The 16,790-nt window shown below is 42.7% G+C and overlaps 1 protein-coding gene across 1 annotated transcript in view; it reads right to left on the bottom strand.

The window, feature by feature from the left end:
- The window catches only part of LOC117517330 (glutamate receptor ionotropic, kainate 1-like), a 164,730-nt gene that overhangs the window by 62,276 nt on the left and 85,664 nt on the right, over window positions 1-16,790 (bottom strand). Inside the window, 2 exon segments of the mRNA XM_034178324.1 lie at window positions 3,938-4,056; window positions 13,103-13,326. Of these exon segments, the coding sequence (XP_034034215.1) occupies window positions 3,938-4,056; window positions 13,103-13,326 (343 nt within the window).

The raw sequence follows: 16,790 nt of genomic DNA, 5'->3' as shown, positions 1-16,790 counted from the left end.
ATGTTCATTTCTCTACCATAAGCCGTCTCCAAAGGTGTTTCAGAGAATTTGGCAGTACATCCAACCAGCCTCACAACCGCAGACCATGTGTAACCACACCAGCCCAGGACCTCCACATCCAGCATGTTCACCTCCAAGATCGTCTGAGACCAGCCACTCGGACAGCTGCTGGAACAATCGGTTTGCATAACCAAAGAATTTCTGCACAAACTGTCAGAAACCGTATCAGGGAAGCTCATCTGCATGCTCGTCGTCCTCATCGGGGATCGACCTGACTCCAGTTCGTCGTCGTAACCGACTTGAGTGGGCAAATGCTCACATTCGCTGACGTTTGGCACGTTGGAGAGGTGTTCTCTTCACAGATGATGCGAAGGAGATGTGTTGCACTGCATGAGGCATATGGTGGTCACACCAGATACAGACTGGTATCCCCCCCCCAATAAAACAAAACTGCACCTTTCAGAGTGGCCTTTTATTGTGGGCAGTCTAAGGCACACCTGTGCACTAATCATGGTGTCTAATCAGCATCTTGATATGGCACACCTGTGAGGTGGGATGGATTATCTCAGCAAAGGAGAAGTGCTCACTATCACAGATTTCGACTGTTTGTGAACAATATTTGAGGGAAATGGTGATATTGTGTATGTGGAAAAAGTTTTAGATCTTTGAGTTCATCTCATATAAAATGGGAGCAAAACTAGAAGTGTTGCGTTTATATTTTTGTTGAGTATATATATACAGTAGTGTTCAGAATAATAGTAGTGCTATGTGACTAAAAAGATTAATCCAGGTTTTGAGTATATTTCTTATTGTTACATGGGAAACAAGGTACCAGTAGATTCAGTAGATTCTCACAAATCCAACAAGACCAAACATTCATGATATGCACACTCTTAAGGCTATGAAATTGGGCTATTAGTAAAAAAAAGTAGAAAAGGGGGTGTTCACAATAATAGTAGCATCTGCTGTTGATGCAACAAACTCAAAACTCTTATGTTCAAACTGCTTTTTTTAGAAATCCTGTGAATCACTAAACTAGTATTTAGTTGTATAACCACAGTTTTTCATGATTTCTTCACATCTGCGAGGCATTAATATAGTTGGTTTGGAACCAAGATTTTGCTCGTTTACTAGTGTGCTTGGGGTCATTGTCTTGTTGAAACACCCATTTCAAGGGCATGTCCTCTTCAGCATAAGGCAACATGACCTCTTCAAGTATTTTGACATATCCAAACTGATCCATGATACCTGGTATGCGATATAGGCCCAACACCATAGTAGGAGAAACATGCCCATATCATGATGCTTGCACCACCATGCTTCACTATCTTCACTGTGAACTGTGGCTTGAATTCAGAGTTTGGGGGTTGTCTCACAAACTGTCTGCGGCCCTTGGACCCAAAAAGAACAATTTTACTCTCATCTGTCCACAAAATATTCCTCCATTGCTCTTTAGGCCAGTTGATGTGTTCTTTGGCGAATTGTAACCTCTTCTGCACGTCTTTTATTTAACAGAGGGACTTTGTGGGGGATTCTTGCAAATAAATTAGCTTCACACAGGTGTCTTCTAACTGTCACAGCACTTACAGGTAACTCCAGACTATCTATCTTTGATCATCCTGAAGCTGATCAATGGGTGAGCCTTTGCCATTCTGGTTATTCTTCTATCCATTTTGATGGTTGTTTTCCGTTTTCTTCCATGCTTCTCTTTTTTTTTTCTTTTTTTTTTTTCCATTTTAAAGCATTGGAGATCATTGTAGATGGACAGCCTATAATTTTTTTGCACCTGCGTATAAGTTTTCCCCTCTCTAATCAACTTTTTAATCAAACTACGCTGTTCTTCTGAACAATGTCTTGAAGGTCCCATTTTCCTGAGGCTTTCACATAGAAAAGCATGTTCAACAGGTGCTGGCTTCATCCTTACATAGGGGACACCTGATTCACACCTGTTTGTTCCACAAAATTGATTAACTCACTGACTGAATGCCACACTACTATTATTGTGAACACCCCCTTTTCTACTTTTTTTACTAATAGCCCAATTTCATAGCCTTAAGAGTGTGCATATCATGAATGCTTGGTCTTGTTGGATTTGTGAGAATCTGCTGAATCTACTGGTACCTTGTTTCCCATGTAACAATAAGAAATATACTCAAAACCTGGATTAATCTTTTTAGTCACATGGTACTACTATTATTCTGAACACTACTGTGTATATATATATATATATATATATATATATATATATATATATATATAAACAATACACCTATCGTGATACACAATTTCATCACTGTTTCCACTAATTCTGTAATTATGTAGAAAGCAATCTGTGGTGAATGCTTTAACTTTAAAGAAATAAATTACCCTTGATGTTATCAATTTTATTTATGATTCAAACTTATTTATGATTCTTCCACATGGGGTTGTCATTTCTTCCATGCAGTAGCTGACTTTTCATGATATCACAATATTTTTAACCTCTTAAACCCTAGAGTCCCCAAATTTGGGGACTTGCCCTGTTTTGGAACATTTGAACACTCATAACTAACATATGCTGACACCAACATACACTTATTATACACCAAAATGTCAAGCAAAGTCTCCTCTACAAAAGTATCCATGTCAGTCACATATCAACAAACCACAGCTTAAACGCCAAGCAAATAAATACATAAATCGGAATTCATTTTTTGGGAAAAAAAAAAAAACCTAATTTACTCCTACCAAGTATTATTTACTTTCAATTTTTTTTGCATTCACAACATCCAGTAGGACCTGTCTTTTAGCTGATCCAAACTTTTGCATTTTTGACCTTGTACAAGCTGAGAAATAAACCATAATGTATGGGTATGTGATTTTGGTGAAAATAGGTATTTGGTGAAATAGGCTCAAGGGCTTAAGGGGTTAATGCCATTCAATACATCCTTCACAATATGATTATTACAATTCACAATGAATCGGTACACCCCTACTAGTAAGTAAGGTAAATGCCACAGTGTTCCCAGGGGTAATAGGCGCTCTCGAGGTTGTAAGCCCTCCAAGAGATTCCAAGTACAACACCTGAGGTCTGTGTCCAGAATAGAGCAGTCCAAGAAACAGATAAGATACTGTATCATTCCTGTTGTCATACATTAATTGTATCTGTATAGAAATTAAATCAAATCAATTTTATTTATATAGCGCCAAATCACAACAACAGTTGCCCCAAGGCAGAAAAACCCCAACTGTCAAAATGACCCCCTATGAGCAAGCACTTGGCGACAGTGGGAAGGAAAAACTCCCTTTTAACAGGAAGAAACCTCCAGCAGAACCAGGCTCAGGGAGGGGCAGTCTTCTGCTGGGACTGGTTGGGGCTGAGGGGAGAGAATCAGGAAAAAGACATGCTGTGGAAGAGAGCAGAGATCAATCACTAATGATTAAATGCAGAGTGGTGCATACAGAGAGAGAGAGAGAAATGAGATTAAACACTTTAACTGCTCATCTTTATTTTCATCAAAACTGTTGCATGTCTAAAGTTCTACATGATGCAAAATTTAGCTTATTGTAAATGCAGTTGCAAACTGCTGTGCCAGTTGTATAGCCTCTAGCTTGTGATGATGTCATCGGTAAATTTAATAACCTTCCAATCAGGCATGCCGGTCTTATCCTGTCCAAATCATCTGCAGTCAGGGACAGCAGGTCAAGTCCCTAAGAAACGCAACATAATTTAAATAACTGTGTGTGAGTGCAGTTCACAGAGATTGGATCCTGGATCCATTTAAAAGGCATTAAGAGTAAACATTGATGTTTTGAATGAATCAGCTCAGATCAGGATTCACAGTGTCCGTACAGGCTTTACTGCTGTGCAGGGAATTTACGAGACAGCTCTACAATAAGGGCCTTGTAGCCTTTGCAGCCTGGGTGATGGGTGAACCTTTAACTGTAACTTATATACCTTGCTGCATGAGAGCTCCAATGCCAAACCAGAAACTGTTAAGTAAAGTGAAATTGTTCTGTATTAGAGCTGAGGATGTGTTGCACGGATGTGGGTTGTACCACTCATACGGCGTAAACCTGAAAGGCAAAAAAAAGAGAGAAAAAGACAACATGAGGATAACAGTGGATATGCTAGAAGGAATTTATGGTAACTTTGCAATAACTGTTCAAAACAGAGCTGCCAAACTTGTTGAAGGAAATGATTCCACTCTACTTGTACTTATTGGAACACATTCACTCATGTCAATATACACTGTTTTACAAACCTCATCATGGCTCTCCAACATATCACTGTTTTCTTGTCTGGCTTGGTTTCAAATAAGAACAATCAAAAGATTTCAGGCTCCCATTCTTCAGATCAGTTTCACACTTTTGAAACATCACAATATCCATAATGTTTTACTTTTTATCTTAGTAGTGGATGCAGAGCGTGTTGGAGCTTATACCATCACTACGAGGGCTGTCAATAAAGTATAGGTCCTTTTTATTTTTTTCAAAAACTATATGGATTTCATTCATATGTTTTTACGTCAGACATGCTTGAACCCTCGTGCGCATGCGTGAGTTTTTCCACGCCTGTCGGTGACGTCATTCGTCTGTGAGCACTCTTGTGGGAGGAGTCGTCCAGCCCCTCGTCGGAATTCCTTTGTCTGAGAAGTTGCTGAGAGACTGGCGCTTTGTTTGATCAAAATTTTTTCTAAACCTGTGAGGCACATCGAAGTGGACACGGTTCGAAAAATTAAGCTGGTTTTCGGTGACGCAGCCGGCGCGGTGCTCCGCCACAGGAAAAACACCTCTGTTAGAAGCCTTAAGGACAAGTTGGAACATGTCCAGCTGTTAAACAATTTCTCAGATACTCACTCCACTGAAAGCCATCAAAAGCCGCCTGGATTTTACAAATGGTTATCAACACGGAGGTGTTTTTCCTGTGCCGCCGCACCGTGCCGGCTGCGTCCCGACGCGTGGACCCGTCCGCACATCTTTCATTAAATAAATCTCCTTTAACAGTGGAATATCCGGATAAAATGCTGAAACCAACTTCTTCTGAAACTTCTCTGTTCTCTCACGACGTCCTGGATCAATAGAGCCTGAAATGTGGAGGTTTTCAGCTTGAAACAGGCTGACGACGGTGCCTGGGAGCGCTGCACGACGTCCCACTGCGTGGGAAGTCCTTAAAGCGACAGTATCACGTGAAAATCTCTCATCAGCCGTTAAAATTTTCACAGAAAACCAGCTTAATTTTTCGAACCGTGTCCACTTCGATGTGCCTCACAGGTTTAGAAAAAATTTTGATGAAACAAAGCGCCAGTCTCTCAGCAACTTCTCAGACAAAGGAATTCCGACGAGGGGCTGGACGACTCCTCCCACAAGGAGTGCTCACAGGCGGATGACGTCACCGACAGCTGTGGAAAAACTCACGCATGCGCACAAGGGTTCAAGCATGTCTGACGTAAAAACATATGAATGAAATCCATATAGTTTTTGAAAAAAATAAAAAGGACCTATACTTTATTGACAGCCCTCGTACATACACTGGACTACAGACAGAGTTCATCTTGAATGCACCACGATGACACCAGAACTGCACCTAATGATTATTTTCCTATTTAATGAGATGGATAATTATTTTTAATTAATCAATGAATCAGAAATAATAATGATAATAATAAATGTGTATTCCAGGGCAACAAAGAATGTCAGCAGGATACAGGGCTTTCTTTTACCATGCGCCTGTTCTGCGGAACAGTCTGCCAGCCTAGTTCTGTTAGACCTCAGTGCTGCTTTTGATACTGTTGCCCATAAAATTTTATTACAGAGATTAGAGTATGCCATAGGTATTAAAGGCACTGCGCTGCGGTGGTTTGAATCATAGTTATCTAATAGATTACAATTTGTTCATGTAAATGGGGAATCTTCTTCACAGACTAAGGTTAATTATGGAGTTCCACAAGGTTCTGTGCTAGGACCAATTTTATTCACTTTATACATGTTTCCCTTAGGCAGTATTATTAGACGGCATTGCTTAAATTTTCATTGTTACACAGATGATACCCAGCTTTATCTATCCATGAAGCCAGAGGACACACACCAATTAGCTAAACTGCAGGATTGTCTTACAGACATTGTTATATGGCTGGGGGGGCCTGGCTGCCGGTTTGTTTCTGTTTTTTGGTTTTCCTCCCAGGTGGCTTGCGTTTGGGACTGAGTGGCTGTGTTGCTGAGGCTGTCAGGACCTCACCCTGATCACCTGCGACTCGTCAGGACTCACAGCTGTGGTGCATCTGGATGGATTGGAACATGTTGGCATTTAAGACTGGAGTGCACAGTGTGTATTTGCCAGAGACTCGACCTTGTGACCAGACGGGTGAGATCGTCGTCTCGGGAGCCATCTCATCAGCAGCGGATGCTGAGAACGTCCAGGTTTGATGCACAGTCTGTGAAAGAGGAGGGGGTGAGGTCTCACGCTCGTCAGCACACTTCCTGAGGTACGTTAGATTTTGTGACTAACAGTTATACAGTCAGTAAATGTGGTGTCCCTCACACCTTATTGTATTGAGCTGTTTGTTAGTCATGTATCAGCTTCCACTGCGGTGGAGTTTTGTGAACGGGATGTTCCATGCCTGCAGGTTGGGAAGCTGATCAGTAATCAAGCCAGGAAGTGTTTGCTGTTTGTACACCTTTAAGTGTTCTGTGTGTAGAGTGTGGACTCACATAATGGTTCCTTCTTTCACAGACTCGGTTGTTGCGGCCACCTGGGGGGTGTCGGCAGGGTCCTTGGGTCCGAAACAGCTTCTGGCTCCGGACCGTTAGCGCTGCTGGGAGCGCACCACGCCAGGCCGCACCTTCTGTTATTATCACTGTTATGTATTAAATTCAGTTAGCCTTTGAACCGTGCTCTGCTTATTTTATACTGGGTCCTTCAAACGCTGGTCGGTTCTCCGAGCTGCGTCCGACACATAACAGTAGTCTCTGGCCAAACATCACGGACCCAGCGGTAGCAGAGACGGTAACGCGCCGGGAAGGCGGCAGCAGACGTTCAGTGGTTATCCGGATCAGTTGCGGGGCTCTCCGCCCGGAAGGTGCGTGTTTGAGACCCATTACTGGATACTGATTTGTGCTCTCTTGCAGCCGTGTTCCTGTGTTGTGCCTTATCCGTGGGTCGTGGTGGAGTGTGACTGGCGACGGCCTCGCGTCACACTCCGACCGGATAAGAGGTTTAAACGGGAGCTGCAAGAGTGCGTTTGTAATGGGTTCATGCGCACGGCGGAGCTCTGTTAGCACGGGTCGCTGGGCTTCCGGTGTTACAGTCGTAGCCCCGTTTCCCCGGACAAAGGTAACTACTGCGTCTGTTGTATCAGCTCCGGCGTTATTTAGTTGAGCACATTTTGGTTGTGTGTTGCACTCAGCTGCGCACATAAGAGCAGCTCGTTTGTTTTTTCTGTCGCCAAAGGGGTTTTTTCATTTTTTGCACTCTGGTTCCCCCTTGTGGTGACTGAATCACGTTACCGTCAAGCTCTTGAGTAGGAACAGGTGTGTTCCATTTGGTTGAGCTTGACGGTATAACTCACTGATTTGTTTTGTGTTAGTTCATTTTGTGTGGGTGTTTTTTGAGTTGGTTTTTGTGTGGGATTTTATTTTTTTGTTGTCCACTATTTGTCTGGGGTTGTGACCCTGCAGCCTGTCTGACAAAGAACAAAAAAAACAAAACAAAAAAAAGGACCCAAACAACTGTGTGTTGGTCTGTTTGTTTTTTCTTTTATTTCTTTTTGTTTCACATCCCCAGGGTTAGATGGAACGGTCCCCTGGGGGGTGATGGGGTGGTACTTGGGTTGTTTTTTCTCTTTGTTTTTTGTTATGCCCTCTCTTCTCCTCTGACTCCAGCCGGGTGTGCCGTAGTGTCGGCATTGCTGGAGGGGTGCAGTTAGGTTGTGCTGGGCGTTTCCCAGGTAGCCTCTGCACCCGGGAGGGGAGGGGGGGGGTTTGGGGTGTCTTTTTGTTTCCCCCCCCCAGTTTCCACCCTCAGGGTTTGAGTGTGGTGTCCTCTGGGGGGGAAAGGGCGTTGGGTCCATCTAGCCGTGGACGGCCGGGGCTGGGTCCATTGGTCATGAGGGGAGGCATCTCCTGGGGTTGACGAGTGGTCCTCTGGGAGGCGCTGGTAGTCCCCGTGGGTGACGTTGGATCCCAGAGGGACCTCGGCCGTGGTTATTACTCCTGGAGCTGGCGGGTGGCCCTCTGGGGGGTGTTGGTCCCTACGTTTCGTTTGGGGGGAGGAGGGGGGGTATTTTGGCATTTTTTGTTTGTGAGCTCAAGTTTGGGTTGTTTTTCCTTTCTCCCCTTCCCTGGGGTTTGATGGGACGGTCCCCTGGGGAGGGGGGGGTGTTTTGGTTGTTTTGTTTTATGACTAATCACACATGTTTGGATAAAGGCTGACCGCACAGGTGTAAGAACTCCTGGCCACACCTGTGCTAAGAGACTGTCAGAAACAAGGGCAAAGATGCAGCCAGTTCAACCAGTCTGTTGGAGGATGAACGCAGACGCGGTTTCCAGCCATGGTCCCTGGAGGGGGGTGTTTCTCCTGGGCCAGGTGTGTGTGGTCGCCGGGAGGCTTCCCGTGAGGGTGGGGTACTGTTATATGGCTGGGGGGGCCTGGCTGCCGGTTTGTTTCTGTTTTTTGGTTTTCCTCCCAGGTGGCTTGCGTTTGGGACTGAGTGGCTGTGTTGCTGAGGCTGTCAGGACCTCACCCTGATCACCTGTGACTCGTCAGGACTCACAGCTGTGGTGCATCTGGATGGATTGGAACATGTTGGCATTTAAGACTGGAGTGCACAGTGTGTATTTGCCAGAGACTCGACCTTGTGACCAGACGGGTGAGATCGTCGTCTCGGGAGCCATCTCATCAGCAGCGGATGCTGAGAACGTCCAGGTTTGATGCACAGTCTGTGAAAGAGGAGGGGGTGAGGTCTCACGCTCGTCAGCACACTTCCTGAGGTACGTTAGATTTTGTGACTAACAGTTATACAGTCAGTAAATGTGGTGTCCCTCACACCTTATTGTATTGAGCTGTTTGTTAGTCATGTATCAGCTTCCACTGCGGTGGAGTTTTGTGAACTGTATGTTCCATGCCTGCAGGTTGGGAAGCTGATCAGTAATCAAGCCAGGAAGTGTTTGCTGTTTGTACACCTTTAAGTGTTCTGTGTGTAGAGTGTGGACTCACATAATGGTTCCTTCTTTCACAGACTCGGTTGTTGCGGCCACCTGGGGGGTGTCGGCGGGGTCCTTGGGTCCGAAACAGCTTCTGGCTCCGGACCGTTAGCGCTGCTGGGAGCGCACCACGCCAGGCCGCACCTTCTGTTATTATCACTGTTATGTATTAAATTCAGTTAGCCTTTGAACCGTGCTCTGCTTATTTTATACTGGGTCCTTCAAATGCTGGTCGGTTCTCCGAGCTGCGTCCGACACATAACAGACATAAAGACATGGATGACCTCTAATTTCCTGCTTTTAAACTCAGATAAAACTGAAGTTATTGTACTTGGCCCCACAAATCTTAGAAACATGGTGTCTAACCAGATCCTTACTCTGGATGGCATTACCCTGACCTCTAGTAATACTGTGAGAAATCTTGGAGTCATTTTGATCAGGATATGTCATTCAATGCGCATATTAAACAAATATGTAGGACTGCTTTTTTGCATTTGCGCAATATCTCTAAAATTAGAAAGGTCTTGTCTCAGAGTGATGCTGAAAACTAATTCATGCATTTATTTCCTCTAGGCTGGACTATTGTAATTCATCATTATCAGGTTGTCCTAAAAGTTCCCTGAAAAGCCTTCAGTTAATTCAAAATGCTGCAGCTAGAGTGCTAACAGGGACTAGAAGGAGAGAGCATATCTCACCCATATTGGCCTCTCTTCATTGGCTTCCTGTTAATTCTAGAATAGAATTTAAAATTCTTCTTCTTACTTATAAGGTTTTGAATAATCAGGTCCCATCTTATCTTAGGGACCTCATAGTACCATATCACCCCAATAGAGCGCTTCGCTCTCAGACCGCAGGCTTACTTGTAGTTCCTAGGGTTTGTAAGAGTAGAATGGGAGGCAGAGCCTTCAGCTTTCAGGCTCCTCTCCTGTGGAACCAGCTCCCAATTCAGATCAGGGAGACAGACACCCTCTCTACTTTTAAGATTAGGCTTAAAACTTTCCTTTTTGCTAAAGCTTATAGTTAGGGCTGGATCACATGACCCTGAACCATCCCTTAGTTATGCTGCGATAGACTTAGACTGCTGGGGGGTTCCCATGATGCACTGAGTGTTTCTTTCTCTTTTTGCTCTGTATGCACCACTCTGCATTTAATCATTAGTGATTGATCTCTGCTCCCCTCCACAGCATGTCTTTTTCCTGGTTCTCTCCCTCAGCCCCAACCAGTCCCAGCAGAAGACTGCCCCTCCCTGAGCCTGGTTCTGCTGGAGGTTTCTTTCTGTTAAAAGGGAATTTTTCCTTCCCACTGTTGCCAAGTGCTTGCTCACAGGGGGTTGTTTTGACCGTTGGGGTTTTTCTGTAATTATTGTATGGCCTTGCCTTACAATATAAAGCGCCTTGGGGCAACTGTTTGTTGTGATTTGGCGCTATATATAAAATTGATTGATTGATTGATTGATAAGACTAGATAAGTTTGATTGTGATGAGTCCTTTAAATCCAGACTTAAGGCACATCTGTTCTCCTAAACTAAAATTATGAGAATGCACCTGGTTTGTCTCTTGCTTTGGTTGGTCACACATTGGGAACAATTTAGATGATGCCGTATCTCAACATGTCATTTTGGTCCTTCAGACTTTTTTTTTCAGGAAATGCTCATGGGCAGCATTAGCATGGCTAAAAACCTTCATGCAATTTACCCACTCGTCACTGAGTGGCCTCATGTGCTGTCAAGGTGCACGCTGTGTTATGTGTCGACGCGGGTTGAGGAGCGAACCTGCGTCTGACGGAACCCAGCGCTAAAATAACCAGAAAGCAGTTCCAATAACAAAAACAATTTATTTTTCACCCTCTGGTGCATAATAAGGTGTAGAAACTAAAACAGCGTCATTCTGGTGGAGTGAAGGCTGGCACGCTCTCCAGCGCCCAAAAGGATCGAAGCCCGGCGCTTCTGGACTCACTATTACCGCCAAACACCCCCCAGGTGGACACGACAAACCGACTCTCTGCGAAGGATAGAAGAGGTGAGGTAAGTCAGCAGTTACAACTAATATCCTTCAAAAGACACACACTATCAGCAACACATTTCAGGTCTGTATTTTAAGCTTTATGCAAATGAGCAGCTTCTCACAACAGGTGGAGGATCACTTGTCCGCACGCCACAGCAGTGAGAAGCAAGCTGCACAATTCTCATCACAATTCAAATATACTGCGTAACAAAATACCAAGTTACTATCAACAAGTAGTCAAACAATTAATCACCTCTGATGTGTGCTGACAGCATGTGTCCCTCACCTTCCTGCTTCACAGGCTCGATGTGTCAAACCCAGGCGCGGTCCTCAGCGTCTCACAAACGAACATCACAAGGTCGAGTTCCCGGCATTCTGCTTGAATCACACATGGCTTAAATGCAGAACGCCATCCAATTATCTGCTTCAGCTGAAAGTCTTTAAGGCTGCACGTGAGCACCATTCACAGGTGCTGCACATGATGTTGATGAGGGTGAAGGACTCTTCAGCCAGCACCTTCTCCACAGACAATCAGTTTTCATGCCACCTGGAGAGCAAAAGAAAAGAAAAGAACACCAAAATATCCAGCCACACCCCCCCAACACACAACACGCTGCCTCTCACTTTAGCATTGCCAGATTCAATGTTGATTCAATATTTAGCATTTTCTGTTTCCAGTGTTGACTGTGTGCACTGAATTCCCACAATATCTCTTCTATTCACGTGAGATCTCCTCTTTCTCTTTTTTATTTTTTTTAATTGAGACAAAAAGTTGCACAAAACCTTACAGAGGATAAACATACCAGCGCATAAACAACATAATGAAAAACAGGTAACATCCTCTGCTGTAGTTCCAGGAAGTGTTCAACATTTGAGATTTCCTGTTTCACTGTGGGCTCAAAATTGGCACTTGCTGTTTCAGTGTCAACTTGCTACTTAATTCCCGTGAGATTCTACGAGATCTCCTCTATTTGTCAACCCAGAAGTGTTCAACATTGACATTTCCTGTTTGACTGTAGGCTCAAAATTTAGTACTTCCTGTTTCAGTGTTAAATTGCCACTGAATTCCCACGAGATTCCACAAGATCTCATCTATTGTCGATCCAGGAAGAGTGCAACATTTGACATTCCCTGTTTCACTGTGGAATCAAAATTTGGCACTTCCTGTTTGGCACACAATGCACAGGTCCGCGTGAAGCTCGTATTATTATTATTATTGTAGTTGCTGTTGTCAATGTTGCGATTCCCTGTTAGCGTGGGTTCCCAGCTTCCTCCCACTACCAAAGACATGCAGGTGAGGTGAACTGGAAACTTTAAATCGCCTGTAGGTGTGAGTGAAAGTGTAAATGAGTTTGTCTATATGTGGCCCTGCCATAGATTGGCATACTGTCCAGTATGTACCCCACCTTTCACCCAGTGATTGCTGGGATAGACTCCAGCTCTCCCATGACCCTTAATTGAAAGAAACAGGTATAGAAAATGAAAGAATACAGAAATTAATGAATTTCCTATTATTATAATTATTATTAATATTATTGTTATTGCTATTATTACTATTATGAACTTACATTTCTATAGTGCCTTTCAAGTAACCCAAGGTCACTTTACACAGAAACTGATCAGTGTGAGAAATGATGATACACTAGCGTACTTTCACATCAATATAGACAAATATATTCATATTTACAGTCTATTTACAGTTTACAATTCATCAAGTGCTCTGTATGTCTTTGGACTGTGGCAGGATACCTGCAAATGCACCGATAACACACGGACAGAATCAAGCTTAATGCTGACGCATCAGCAGACACACTGAGAGGCATGTTGGAAAAATCCTAGTATCTTCAGCTGAGGGTTGATAGCAATTAAAAAGAAAACAGCTTGCAGACAAAGCTGACTTTTAAACATTAGCCTCTTACCTGGCAATCACAAAGAGCACACAACTGACTCCAGTGCAGGCAAGAAGCACGTACATCCAGATGTCTGCAGAAAGGGGATTAAGGAAAGAGAACACCCCCGGGTTGGTGCCGTTAGGTTTCCGGTACAGGATGCTGATGCCTAAGGTCATGAAGGGCTTGGAGAAGTCGATGACTTTTTCCCTAACGTAGGTAATGGTCAAAGGAGCCACAGCAAGGTCAGCAACCTGTAAAAAGTAGAGTACTAATGTACTATAAACCTTGTTAACTCTTTAGGCACTGATTGACATTTGGTGGGTGGGTGGGGGGAGGGGGGTTATAAGGTGAATCGATAACAGTCACACTAGTGCAAAGAGAGTGAGTATGATTTTGGTGGCATCACTGTGAAGAGATGGTGAATGATGACCAGAATACCAACAGCACTTCTGTTGCTTCATTTTTTTTTTGTTTGTTTTTTAAAGGAAGAGACTGACTTTTTCCACACCAAGATGGACGGTATGTGTGATTCCACCTTTTACAAAAACTTGAACTGACTGTGTCCGGGCAGAGTCAGCTGTTCATAGGGACGCTGGAGACACTGGAAAAAGATGCCAGCCGGCGCAAGCAGTTAGTTGTCGCTCCTTCCCACAAACAGGTGAGACTAGGGATGTCCTGATCAGGTTTTTTGGCCCCGATCCGATTCCGAGTCATCTGATTTTGAGTATCTGCCGATACCGAGTCCCGATCTGATACTTTTAAAAAACTGAATAACAATGAACAAATGCTAAATATTAATAATTTAATTTTAATCACCTTATTTTATTATTTATCACTTAAACAGTGCACTTCTCCTTGAGGTAGCTTGAACAATCAAGTAATAATCTACCAGACTTCAAAAATGTACAAATTTCCATGTTTTCTATTTGTCTAAAAATAAATGTCAAAGGTTCCTTATGTAAACAAGAAATTATCTAATCTGAAATAACAGGTGGTTTTAATTATAGATGAAAGGTTTTTAAAGAACCATTTATTGAGTTAGCTATTTTAATTACAAGTGTTTCTAAACTTTTTTAAACAGTAATCAGAAATTTTGAGGTAACAAACAACAACAAAAATTATCTTTTTCATTAATAATCGAGGTATCATCTGCATAGGGTAAAGTAACCTGGGTAAAATATACATTTTAATAAGGGAAATCCTGCCAAGCCAATATAAGGGTATAGGAGCCCACCTATCTAAATCTGCTTTTATGGCATCCAGGAGACATGGGTAATTAGCTTTATATAACAAATCAAATAATGGTGTTATAGTTATACCCAGGTAAACAGATCCAAACGGTGACCAGCGGAAAGGAAAATGACAAGACAGTTGTTGAACTGATGATAAAGATCCAAGAGGCATGGCTTCTGATTTAGAAAAGTTAATTTTATAACCTGAAAACTCACTAAACAAAGCTATGGTGTCAATTAGATTCAAAATAGAAAGCTAAGGATTAGACATAAAAATCAGCACATCATCTGCGTAGAGTGAGATTTTGTGTTCCCTGTCACTCACAGAGATGGCTGAAATTAATTTATTCTGTCTGATTGCTTGTGCTAATGGCTCAATGGCCAGATTGAAAAGCAGAGGACTTAAAGGATCGCCCTGCCTGTCTCCTCGGAAAAGAGGAAACTATAGATTTTAAACCATTTGTAATGACGGCTGCAGACGGGGAATTATACAGAATCTGAATCCAACGAAGAAAATTATTACCCAAGCCAAACCTATTGAGGACAAAAATAAATATTACCATTCTAAATATCAAACGCTGCAAAGGCTGCTAGAATTTCCATCTGTAATCGAACCAAGTCAATTCAATTTAGAATCTTGCATCGGCTGCATGTTACACCTCTTTTGAAAAATAGGATGGATTCATCCTTCACTTTGTTGGAAATGTAAGACCGAAATTGGTGATTATTTTCATTGTATGTGGTCTTGTTCAAAGATACAAATTATTGTTTTGATGTTGCTAAGGACTTATTCTCTATTTTTAAAATAGCAATACCCTTGGATCCCAAGTATCTTCTGCTCGGTCTCTCATATCCACATATAAATTCCAAGGGTAATTGACTATTCTGTCTTTGACTCTTATTGCAAGAAAGAACATTTTACATTTCTGGATCAAGGACTTTGCTCCCACAAAGAGGTCATTGGCACAATTTAATCTTAGTATGCATCCCAAGTGAATATATTTCGTGCATGCTCAGTGGTTCTTCAGATACATTTTATTCTACCTGGATCCCATACTTAAAATTTATTGGTCCAGACTTGGCCTCTCTTATCATGAAAGGTTTATCCTCTCATTATTAGATAGTTTATTAGATGGTTTGTCATTGGACATAGTACATTCTGTTTACACTGTATTGCTGAAGTCCCACTTGTTCTGTCTGAGCAACTGTGTTTGTTGTTTGTTTAAAATGAAATAAAATGAAAAAAAAAAAAAAATAAAGATTGGGTTGAACGTTGACCACGTCAGCCTGCCGACAAGCGGCAATGCGGGCTCCCGTCAGAAGCGTTGCTTCAAAAGCTGAGCTAAGCGACGCTTCTGACGCCTCTAAAAAGCAACGCGTCTCACGCCTCTGATGCTTCTGACGCGTGAAAGGCCCATTAATCTGCAATAATGAGCTTGAAATAGCGCTGATCAAAATAATGAGGATAAAATCTATATCGGATTCTTGATCGGGATGCAACGTCCGATTTCGATCAAGTCTGAAACCCATGATCGGGCCCGATTTCCGATCACGTGATCGGAATCAGGACATCCCTAGGTGAGACCACGCATGGAAGCAAAGAATAGGTCACTTCCATGTCCATTGGCACACATAGGTAGAGATCTTATGTTACGGGCCCATTAGAGACTAGCTTAGTGCCGTAACACTCTACAAAGTGTTATTACAGCGTATGAAGTAAGTATCTTGTTGTTCCCTCCATGTGTCCATCCCTCAGTCTGTGTTTAAACAAAATGATGACAAGAGCTTTGATCCATTTGGACCAACTTGGTAGAATGAATGAGCGTGAATCAAGTGATTTTATTTAGAAAAAACAGTGGTTAACAGTCAAGCTCACAGGTCAGGTCAGTAATTTGGCCCAGTGCTTATCAGTCCAGTCTCATGTTTTGTTTTTGTTTTTTTCGTGCTACTGTCACGAAATGAGTCAAATTTTAGGGACTGGGTTTTTTTTTAACTCACTATTACTAACCCTACTCCTACCCCCAACCCTAACCTTAACCATAACCTAATATTACTCCTTCCCCCCACACTAACCATAACCACCCCGATGCCCCACCCCACCCCACCCCCACTACACTTTAATTTTGTGTAGCTTTCATGGAATGAATTAGAATGAATTTGTGCTGCCATGATGAAAATGAGTCACTTTCATCACAATATCACAAACCAATAGATTAATGTATATTTCGTGCTACTGAATCACAACTTTTGCTGTGAGACCAGGTTGTGCTTATATACTAATATAAGCAAGACGTTGGTCGTCATCACCATCCCTGGTTCTCAGACCAGGCACCTAAGTGGCTCTACTCTACTCTTTTCTACTCTCCTATTTTACTCTTCCTTTTTAGATATTTAGATATACCTTTGTATACTGGCATAGTTCCACCTTAGAATGGAATATAATATATAAGATATACCTTACTGAATTTGCATGTCCCACAGTA

This window comes from Thalassophryne amazonica, chromosome 9 (assembly GCF_902500255.1).
Source record: "Thalassophryne amazonica chromosome 9, fThaAma1.1, whole genome shotgun sequence".
Lineage (NCBI taxonomy): Eukaryota > Metazoa > Chordata > Actinopteri > Batrachoidiformes > Batrachoididae > Thalassophryne > Thalassophryne amazonica.
This window is presented reverse-complemented; position numbering and strand designations above follow the sequence as displayed.